The sequence below is a fragment of the Vulpes vulpes genome, chromosome 6, assembly GCF_048418805.1.
Source record: "Vulpes vulpes isolate BD-2025 chromosome 6, VulVul3, whole genome shotgun sequence".
Lineage (NCBI taxonomy): Eukaryota > Metazoa > Chordata > Mammalia > Carnivora > Canidae > Vulpes > Vulpes vulpes.
The window spans coordinates 127,007,432-127,016,328 of record NC_132785.1 but is presented as its reverse complement, the minus strand read 5'-3'; the positions used below and the strand labels follow the sequence as shown (position 1 = coordinate 127,016,328).

The following is an 8,897-nucleotide window of genomic DNA, read 5'->3' as shown; positions in this document are numbered from 1 at the left end:
GGAGCAGGTCCCGGCCCCCCAGCAGCCAGCCCGGGGCTCTCTCTGCCTGACACACGGCCGCTGCACTCTGCCAAAATCTCAAATCAATCGGAAAGATCTAAAGGTTGCGGTGTTGAACTGGATGTGAGTGCGCGTTGGATGTGGCGTGTGAGGACGAACGAAAGAGATTTTTGCCTTTTTCACAGTGAGCGGTCATGCGCAGCACTCGTTACGGTTTCACGAGGACCGCGGCCGAGACCCCTCGGAGAGGGATGTCGGCACCCAGTCCCGGTTCAGTTGCCTTGTTTTTTTTTGGTCTTTTTTGATTTTAGATTTAAGTTTAGAGAGTTTAGAATAACATACTAATTTCTTTTACTCGTTTAAGGATGAAATTCTTATTATTATTTATCGATCATGCATTAAGAGAGAGAGAAAGAGGATGCTTTTGGCATTTGCATTTGTCACAGAGCAACACAAAGGTAATATACGGAAGCATAGCGTTCACCAGATTCGACACAAAATAGAGCAAACTCCAGCACAAAGAGGAGAACAGACCGCATATAGTGAGCTCTGCGGGACCCCGAGAACAGAGAGGGGCCGGTGGGGACGCCGCTTAGATGTCGTCCTCGCCAGCCTCCTTGCTGAAGGTGGTCATGTCGATCTTCTCGGGGAAGATGATGTTGACGGCCAGGTCCTCCCCGCTGTTGTAGTGCAGCAGGAGGTTCTTCTTCTGGCGCAGCATGCGGTTGTAGCGCAGGTTGGACAGCCAGGCCTCGCACTTGTTGAGGAAGACGATGCCCATGGTGCCCAGCACCACCAGACTGGTCAGCACGCCCAGGATGGTGAAGCAGATGGCCTGGCCCTCGGAGAGGAGGGGGGTGTTCTTGTGGAGCTCCTTCATGGACACCTTGAGGATGCGGTGCTCGGGCTGGGGCACCGGCAGCTCGTGCACCCCGGGGGTCAGGCGGTAGGTCAGCCCGTACCCGCTGGGCAGACGGGTGACCTGCTGGGGGCTCGGGGCACGCTTCCGGCCACAGATGGGGCCTGTGAACTCGGGCTTGCACAGACACTCGTACCTCACCTGGGTGTGCTGCAGGCAGGTGCCCCCGTTGAGGCACGGGTCGCTGGCGCAGTTGCTCACGGGGCGGCTGCAGGTCTTGTCCACGAAGCCGGCGGGGCATCGGCAGCGGAAGTCGCCCCCGATGTCCGTACAGATGCCCTGGTTCTCGCACGGGTTGGGGGTGCAGCTGTTGGCCACGATCTCGCAGAAATTGCCTGAGAAGCCAGGGGGGCACAGGCAGGAGGCATGGGAGGCCCGGCCCTCATCATCCACGCAGCTGCCTCCGTGCTGGCAGGGGGAACTGCAACACAACAGGGGGACACGGTAAAGGGCCCTCGGGGGCTGGGCTAGAACAGGGGTGCCCGGGTGTGGGGGGGGAGGCCAGCCTGTCCGGTGCGTGAGCCGCTGCCGGCCAGGGGGGACGCCGGGGCGCTGCTGCGACCCCCGCCCACGAGGGGCTCCCGGGCCGGCCGAGGCGGACGCAGGCCCGCCCGTGTGGGGTGCTCGCCTCACCCCCTCGAGCTGCCAGCCTGGAGCACACCTGGCCTCCCGTGCCGAGGCCCGTCTCCTCTCCCACCTCCTAGGTCATCTCTCCGACCAGAGGCCTGACGGTTAGTCACTGGACGGGGGGGAAACAGGCTGAGAGAGGCAAAGTTAGTGATGAGCCAGGGCTGGCGCCAGCCCCCTCCCTCCGCTCCACCCCGGGCCGCGGGCAGGGCCGGGCAGGGCAGGGGTGGGGGCCTCGCTCCCCGCTGCCCGCACCACGCTGCCACCCTCATGGTGACTCGTATTGTCACCTTCGGCGGAGAGCCTGCGGACAACTGTACGGGAAGCCCTTGGGGACACTCAGAGTGAGAGCCAGCCTCGGTCTGTCTGCGCCGGCCCGGCCCGGCGGTGCCCGGCTGTTTAATAGCGGGCCATTCACCCCAGTGCGGCGTGCAGACCCGAGCTGGTTGCTCAAAGCGGAGCACAGGAGCATTTAATGTAAGTGCTTTTAAACGAGCGGACCCTTTGTCATCCGATAAATGCCAAAACCCAGGGAAGAAAGGGGCTCGAAGCACACCAATTCGGCACTGCCGCTTCAGGGGTGAGGGCCGCAGAGGAGCCGGGCTCTGAAGGCACTTCAAGGACCCCGGGCTCTATTTTGACAGACCGGTTCAAGTTGGTTGGAGAGAAAAGCAAAATATTGTAAAGGTTTCGCTCTGTATTTTCCCATCCCGCTAAGAGGCAGACGTGGGCTTCCGTTGTGCTCCCCCCGCCGCCGCCCAGCCGCTCCTCTGACCCCCTCTGAACACTGATCGTGAGATGCTGCATAAATGCCTGTCTGTGGCCTCTGCTGGCTCCAGGGTCCTCCACGGCCCCCTGGAATGTCAGGTCAAGATAAGCTTATTCCGCCTGGTAGCTTCTGTCCCCACCCCTCGCCCCCCCCCCCAGCTCCTGGCCGGGGACCGCCGCCCAAGCCCCCGGCGGACAGGATGGCTGGGGGCTCCGTGGAGCTAAACAGATGAGGGCCGGAAATGGCCTGGCTGCCAGAAAGCCAGCGGCCCCTCTTGTCTGTGCTGCCCCCTGCTCAGGCGTCCCCGAGCCTCCGCCCCACTGAGGGTAGCTGAGCGCTGGACACCCCCCGCCCCGCCGCGGACCCCGCTGGCCAAAGGCCCCTCCTCTCTCCACCTCCTCAGCCTGGCAGGTCCCCCTGAACATCCCCCAAAACCCAGCTGCAGAGCCTGTCCGTTCCCCCAAACCACCCCCTAAAGTGCAGTGCGTGGGCTTCACAAAGAGCCTCGGCCCCAGGGACCTCTGCCCCCACCAGCGCCTCCCCACCGCTGGCCTGGACAGCAGGCCCAGGGTACCCTGTACCCTCCCGCGCACACACCCAGCGAGGGAATATGCAATCACCTCCAAGGTCATCTCAGAAATGATGGAAATGACACACTCCCCCCCCCCAAATACCCTGATCTGGGACGGCCCCCCGCGGGGCTGCGGGATGGGCACTTACTTGGTCTTTTGTCAGGCAACGGGTCCAACTGGGCTAGGCTGAAAGGGTCTTTAGGGGTGTGAAGCAGGAATCAAAGCAGCATTCATCAGATCACACAGAGTCAGAAAGAATATTTACCCATTGATCACGCAGGGCCCGTCCTTCTTCTGACAGTCCTTGCCCGAGAACCCAGGGGCGCAGGAGCACTCGTAGTGGCTGGCATCGAGGTTCACGCAGGTGCCATTGTTGGCGCAGGGGGCCGAGGCGCAGGCCCGGATGTCTGCGATGGGGAGGAAAGAGCAGACTTTGTCACCCCCTCCGGCACACAGGCTGGAAGGAGAACTTTCTGGATGGGGCGCAGGGACAGAGCCCTCCAGCTGGTGGAGTGGGGGTGGGAGGGGCCCCAAGTGAGCTGCCTCGATGTCTCTGTTCGCGGCCACTGCCAATGGTCACCAAGCACAGTCCTGAGGAAGAGCGTGTTGTGACCCCCGCAAACCTCTGCAGTGGGGAAGCAGCTCACAGAGCTGAAGGGGCTCCCCTGTGTTAGGTCACTGATCCTCAGCCCAGGACAGCTGTCCCCTTTTCCTGGCATCAGGTCACCAGCATGACCGTCACTGCAGACCCCTTCCTGCCCCCAAACCGGTGTGTGCGGGGCCAAGGTTCCCCAGTGCCTGCCTCTCCCCTGCCCAAAATGGTCATGTCCAGCTTCTCCTGTTTGGGGGGGGGGGTCCCTGCCATTCAGGGCAATCGTGCAGCCCAGCTGTTAGAAACACCAGCTGCCCTTCATACTTCGCCATCATAGAGGGGAGGGGGAGAAACGGAGACATGGGAAGACTCCTGTCGGGGAATCAAGAAACGTGATTTAGCCCCAGCACGGCCTCCACCTCCTGGTGGTCGCTCTTTCTGCGCTCAGGATCTGAACCGAGGGGCTCGTGGTAAAAAGGCTGTGTCTTTTGAAGGCAGCGAAATTAGAAGTATCTGAGCGCTCTCCTGTCCGTGTGGGTTTCCATGAGCACTGCTACATTTCCGCCGCCTTTTTTACACCTCCCATCATGCACACTTCATTATGCGGGGCTCCGAGAGCCAGGGACAGCTGAACAAAGGGGCCTGGGTCAGGGGCTCTCTGCCAGTGGAGACCCCAGCCCCCCCAGACAGGGCCAGGAGGGACCTGTCCTCTGCTGGGCTCCAGCCGGCCTCAGAGTTCAGCTCCTCCCAGTCTCTGCCTCACTTTCCCCACTTACAAAAGGAGGGGCTCTCCCTGGCAGGTCTTTGTTGTGGGGGGGGGACCTACTCACTTCAGCTTCCTACATTTGAGCTGCCCTGGAGCACCTGCCAAATACAAAGCCAGGGCCAACCAGAGACGCAGCAAGTTAAGGCAGGGTGGGTGGGGGGGTCCCCGGTGCAGAGGCCACACGTGTATAGATTTTTTGTGCAGGATTTTTTTATTTCCCCTCTTTTAAAGGGACCCTCACCCTCGTGGAGGGAAGAGGGCAATCAACCAATAAGGAAAAGCCCGAACGCCACGCTGCGGCCTATCCAGAGCCCACGAGGCACTCCCTGGGAGCCCGGCTTGGTATAAGGAAACATAAAGAGGATTTATCATTACGGGAAGGTGCCGGCTCAGCCAGCAGGTGAAGCCTCGGCAGTGGGCTCCCCATCCTGTGCTCCCAGCAACCCCATCCCTGGGGGTTGAATCTTAAATTTCAGCTGAAGAGCTAGCAAGCCCCCCATCCCCTCCCCGCAGCGTCCAGCCCCACCAGCAGAGGATGAGCCCACTCTCCCAACTCCTTCCAGCCCAAAAGTAGCACAGACTAAGCCAGGGCGAGGAGAAAGCTGCCGGGGGTCTCCGCTAGGGCAGCAGCTGTGGCCCCGACAGCCTCAGACGCCAGGAGAAAGGGAGAGAGCTGCTAATTACCCGGAGAGCTGTTTCCTCCCGACCCCACGTCCCAGGCTGAGAGGCTTTGTCAACCCAGGGAGCAGGGGACATTTTATCTGGAAACTTCCATGGGCGGGGGGGGGGGGGGGGGGCAATCCTGAACCAGACACCAAAGAGAATGGGCTCCAGGCTAAGAGCCCTGACCCCAAGAGGAAGCTTTTCTGGGATCCTGTGGGTCCCAAAGCAGCTCAGAGGGTGCCGGGCTGAGGGGCAGCAGAGCTGCCGGCTAAAGCATGAGTCAGCTGCGGGTAAAATCCTGTATGATCGGGGTTGGGGGTGGGGGGGCTTTAAGGACCCGAGGCAATGTGATGGGGGGGCTCGATTAGGAGAGCCCACTGCCTCGGGGATACGGGCTGGGGGTGTGGTCCCAACATGTGCTTGTATTTTCCTTAAGGGAGGGGATTTGGAGCAGCCACAAATGACAGCTCCCCCCAGTTCTGGGGCTAGGAGAAGGGATTTTAGCCGCCCTCTCTGGACAACTCCTCATGGGTCCCTACGCATGGCCTTTAGACTTCCCCGAGCCTCGATTTCCCTATCGGTACCCCGGTCCCTGCCAGTGCTGAGGACCGAGGGACGAAGGCCCTGTGGCAGCTGCCTACGTCGCTGGGAGTTTTGTCGAGGACTTTACTTTGCCCCCGGCTTCAGGGCAGGTTCTGCCAAATGAGAACGGACTCGGATGGACATTTTGCAGCCTAAAACTGCAGTGACAGCCAACTCTCAATTGCTCATGGTAATGGAGGACAAAGATTGCATAAATTAATGAAATCAACAGATAACACCAATCTGCACTTTGACCACTTCTCAGTCCTCGTGGACCCCCCGCCTCCCCCTACACCTGACCGAGGCCAGCCCCATCCTACCGGCTCTGACACAGCTCGGGCTCCCCCCAGCCCCGTCCTGCACCCCCAGGCTCAGCACTCACCCCCCCCTTGTTTGTTTGTTTGTTTGCGTGTTTTTGCAGCCTCCTTACCAGCCTCCTGTGTGGATTTTTCAGAGGCTTAGCTCTGTGACCCCCACCCCCATCCTTACCCCCTCTGAGTTTTAGAGACCCGGACAGGTTAGCCAGGTCTCTACTCTCTCTCGGCTTTGTGTGGCGTGTGCTTTTTTCGTGACTCTTTATTCAACAGGCAGCTCCCTGCCAGCCCCCACAAAGTGCCTTCTCTGGGTGCGGGCGACGCGGAGGGGAGCAAAATTAAGGCCCTACCTGTGAGGAGGCTCTGGGCAGCAGCGGGGAAGTATATAAACAGATCATTACCATACAGAGCCCAGGGTGCGTGGGAATAAGGCGGGAGGGGGAGGGGAGGCAGCCACAGGCTGGGAGGAGGTGGCTGGGCGCCCAGGGCAGGGATGGGTGGGGTGGGCGGGGGCACATGCCAACCTATGTCGCACAGGTTGCCGTCCCAGCCGTCGTCACAAATGCACTGCCAGGGTTCCACGCAGAGTCCGTTAACACAGCCGGGAAAGGTCACGCACTGGTCACACAGGGGACCCTGCCAGCCAGGCTGGCACCTGCAGGGGGTGGGGGGAGAAAGATGGGGACATGTGAGGAGGGGCAGGAGTGGACAGGGTGCTGAGGCTGCCTTCTACGGAGCCAAGATCCCTCGGGGGCGTTTGCACAGTACCAGGCCAGTGGGTCCCAGGAAGCAAATACCAGTCACCTGAACAGAAAAGCGTCAACAGAGGACCAGACAGAGGGGTCCCTGAGAGCCTGGGAGAGCACTGCATCTTGCCGCAGTGGCCTGCAGTGGTCTCCCCCTGCAAGGGGCTCTCCAGACACCCCCACTTCTGAGACGGCAGACAGGAGCCGCCACTGTCCCCTGCCCTCTTCTCCCCCTCGCTACCCCCCCTACCAGTTCCTGCGGGGGCGAGGAAGCTGTTTGCTGCAGCCCAGCAGCCAAGCACCCCCCCTTCCTGCCTGACGCCATGACTCCCCAGGATTTTGCCCTGGCCCCCTAGAGCTGCCTCTGGGGAAGCACCCCATTACCTGCAAACATTGTCATCCTCGCAGAATCCATTTTGGGGGTGGCAGGCCGGGAAGCATTCAGCTCCTGAGGCACAAGAAAGGCTGTTACACCATTCACCCCACAAGGCCCCGGAGGCCAAGGCAAAGCCCGTCTTCTCCCAAGCAGCCCCCGGCCTCCCTGGAGGGAGCCAAGGACCCCCCGAGGTCCGACCAGCCTGGCACACAGTAGGCACTTCACGTCAGCCCGCTCAGGGGGGACAAAAAATCTCTGCCACGGTCCCGGCTATGGAGTGACCACAGTACACTGCCTAGTTCCTAGGAGCAGGTCAGACGCCTAATTCCACCCCCCACACACAGGCTCCCCCAAATTACGAAACCTCAAACGCTAATAGCGGGGAGAGGGGAGACAGTGAATGGAAGGGTTCTGACCCCTGGGCACGCAGCCAAACCCTCACTTTTGCAAAGTGAGCTAAAACGGGGAGCAGATTCTGAGATACCCAGCTTCGGAAAAGGCCAGACGAGTTCACCTGGCAGCCCCACAGGTAAGCATCAGGGTCTCTCTCTCTCTCTCTTTTTTTTTTTTTTTTTTAAGGTTAATCCCAGTTAAACCAGGCACGCAGGTCAAATTCCCCCATTTCCCCTACCCCAGACTCTTCATATTCAAAAGACGCAAGGTTTTCTTTTTGCAAAACAGATTTTGCCATTCTGACACCATCGGACACTTGGAGGGTGCCTACTGTGTGCATCCACTTCCCCCAGCTCCCCAGCTTCCCAGACGGGCCCCCCCCCCCAGGCACTGGTGCAGTGGGGGCGGGGGGCACTGCGGGAAGGGGCAACCCTCTCCGTCAGAGACAGATGGCCGCTGCAGACAGAAGTGTCGCAGCCCCTCACCTAGAGGAACGCCACAGGCGCGCGCGGGAGGGGCTCGCGCTGGGGCTCCTCGCGCGCGGAATTCGGGGCTGCGACGGCAAAGCCACCCCCCGCGGCCCCCACAGACCTGGTCCTGCACGCGCACGCCGCGACACCCCAAAGTTGCAGCCCTGAGCATTTCCACACAGGGCTCCCGAGCATCACCTCCTTCTCCATACCTCCTGCCTCCGCGCACCGGCACCCCTGCGAGCGCCACTTCTGCGGGCTGGGAAGGGGCTGGGGCGGGGGCGCGGGGGGCGCGGTCCGCGCACCGCCGCCGCCCCCGGGACCCCCGGGACCCCCGGGACCCCCGGGGCCGCGCCGGGCATGCGAGGGCGGCGGGGAGGGCGAGGCGGCCCCGCGCGGGGCTTAGGGTTAGGCGGGACGGGCCGGAGTTGGGGCGCGCGGGACGGGGCGCGCGGGGCATCGCGCGGCCGCGGAGGGGGGCGCCGCGGGCCTCGCAGGGGGGCGCGAGCCGGGCCGCCGGCGGGGGGCTCACCATGGACACTGCGGCCGAAGGCCAGCAGGAGCAAGAGGACGGGCAGGAGGGCTGCGGTCGCGGTCATCGCGGGGCGGCCGGGGTCGCGGTCCCGGGAGCGGCGCGGGCGCGGGTCCGGCTCCGGGCGCCGCGCTGGGCTTCTGGTTGCGGACGCGGAAGGGGGCGCGGGCGCGCGGCGAGGGGAAAGCCAGGGCTGCACCGGGCTGCGCGCTGCGCTCTCCGCCGCCGCCGCCGAGCTGCCTCCGCCGCCGCGCGCGCCGCCCTTTTCGTACCGCCGCCCCCCCGCGGCCCCCGCCCCCCGCCCCCGCCTCCGCGCGCACGGGGCCGGCGCCGGCCAGTCCCGGTGACCCCCGCCCCTCGCGGGGCCGCCCCCCGCCGCTGCGGCGCCCCGGAGAGCGGCTCGCGCGCACGGGGCGCTCTTGGCTAGACGGGCGCAGGTACCCCGCGCGCGGTGGGCGCACGCTCTGGGCGCGGGACGGCCCGCGGGCGCGCACGCCCGGGCCCGCTTGGGGCAAGCGTTGGGGGCCGGGCCGGGGCCGGGCCGCAGCCCCCAGGCGGGCGCCAGCACGCGCTCGG

At 63.2% G+C, this 8,897-nt stretch overlaps 1 protein-coding gene across 4 annotated transcripts; it reads right to left on the bottom strand.

Annotated features, from left to right (window-relative positions):
* Positions 1–345: 345 nt before the first annotated feature.
* DLK1 (delta like non-canonical Notch ligand 1) lies at positions 346–8,562 on the bottom strand. Of its 4 annotated transcripts, none has more exons than XM_072762326.1 (6): positions 8,322–8,559; positions 6,935–6,998; positions 6,329–6,459; positions 3,153–3,294; positions 1,061–1,340; positions 346–841 (listed from the first exon to the last, which is right to left on the bottom strand). In XM_072762326.1, the coding sequence occupies exons 1-6, from the start codon at positions 8,386–8,388 to the stop codon at positions 593–595; spliced, it is 933 nt and encodes a 310-aa protein (XP_072618427.1). In that variant the 5' UTR covers positions 8,389–8,559; the 3' UTR covers positions 346–592. The 4 variants fall into 4 exon arrangements, with proteins under 4 accessions (XP_072618427.1, XP_072618429.1, XP_072618431.1 ...); XM_072762328.1 differs by having other exon boundaries at positions 346–835; XM_072762330.1 differs by having other exon boundaries at positions 346–1,340; positions 8,322–8,562.
* Between the last annotated feature and the right edge of the window lie 335 nt (positions 8,563–8,897).

What these genes read in the sequence shown, in the direction of transcription:
- DLK1 (XM_072762330.1), bottom strand. Translation starts at nt 8,388, where the DNA reads ATGACCGCGACCGCAGCCCTCCTGCCCGTCCTCTTGCTCCTGCTGGCC. An exon ending in CTTCGGCCGCAGTGTCCATG is followed by an intron (nt 6,999 to 8,321) that starts GTGAGCCCCCCG and finishes CTTGTGCCTCAG; the next exon opens with GAGCTGAATGCTTCCCGGCC. An exon ending in CGGCAACCTGTGCGACATAG is followed by an intron (nt 3,295 to 6,328) that starts GTTGGCATGTGC and finishes TCCCCATCGCAG; the next exon opens with ACATCCGGGCCTGCGCCTCG.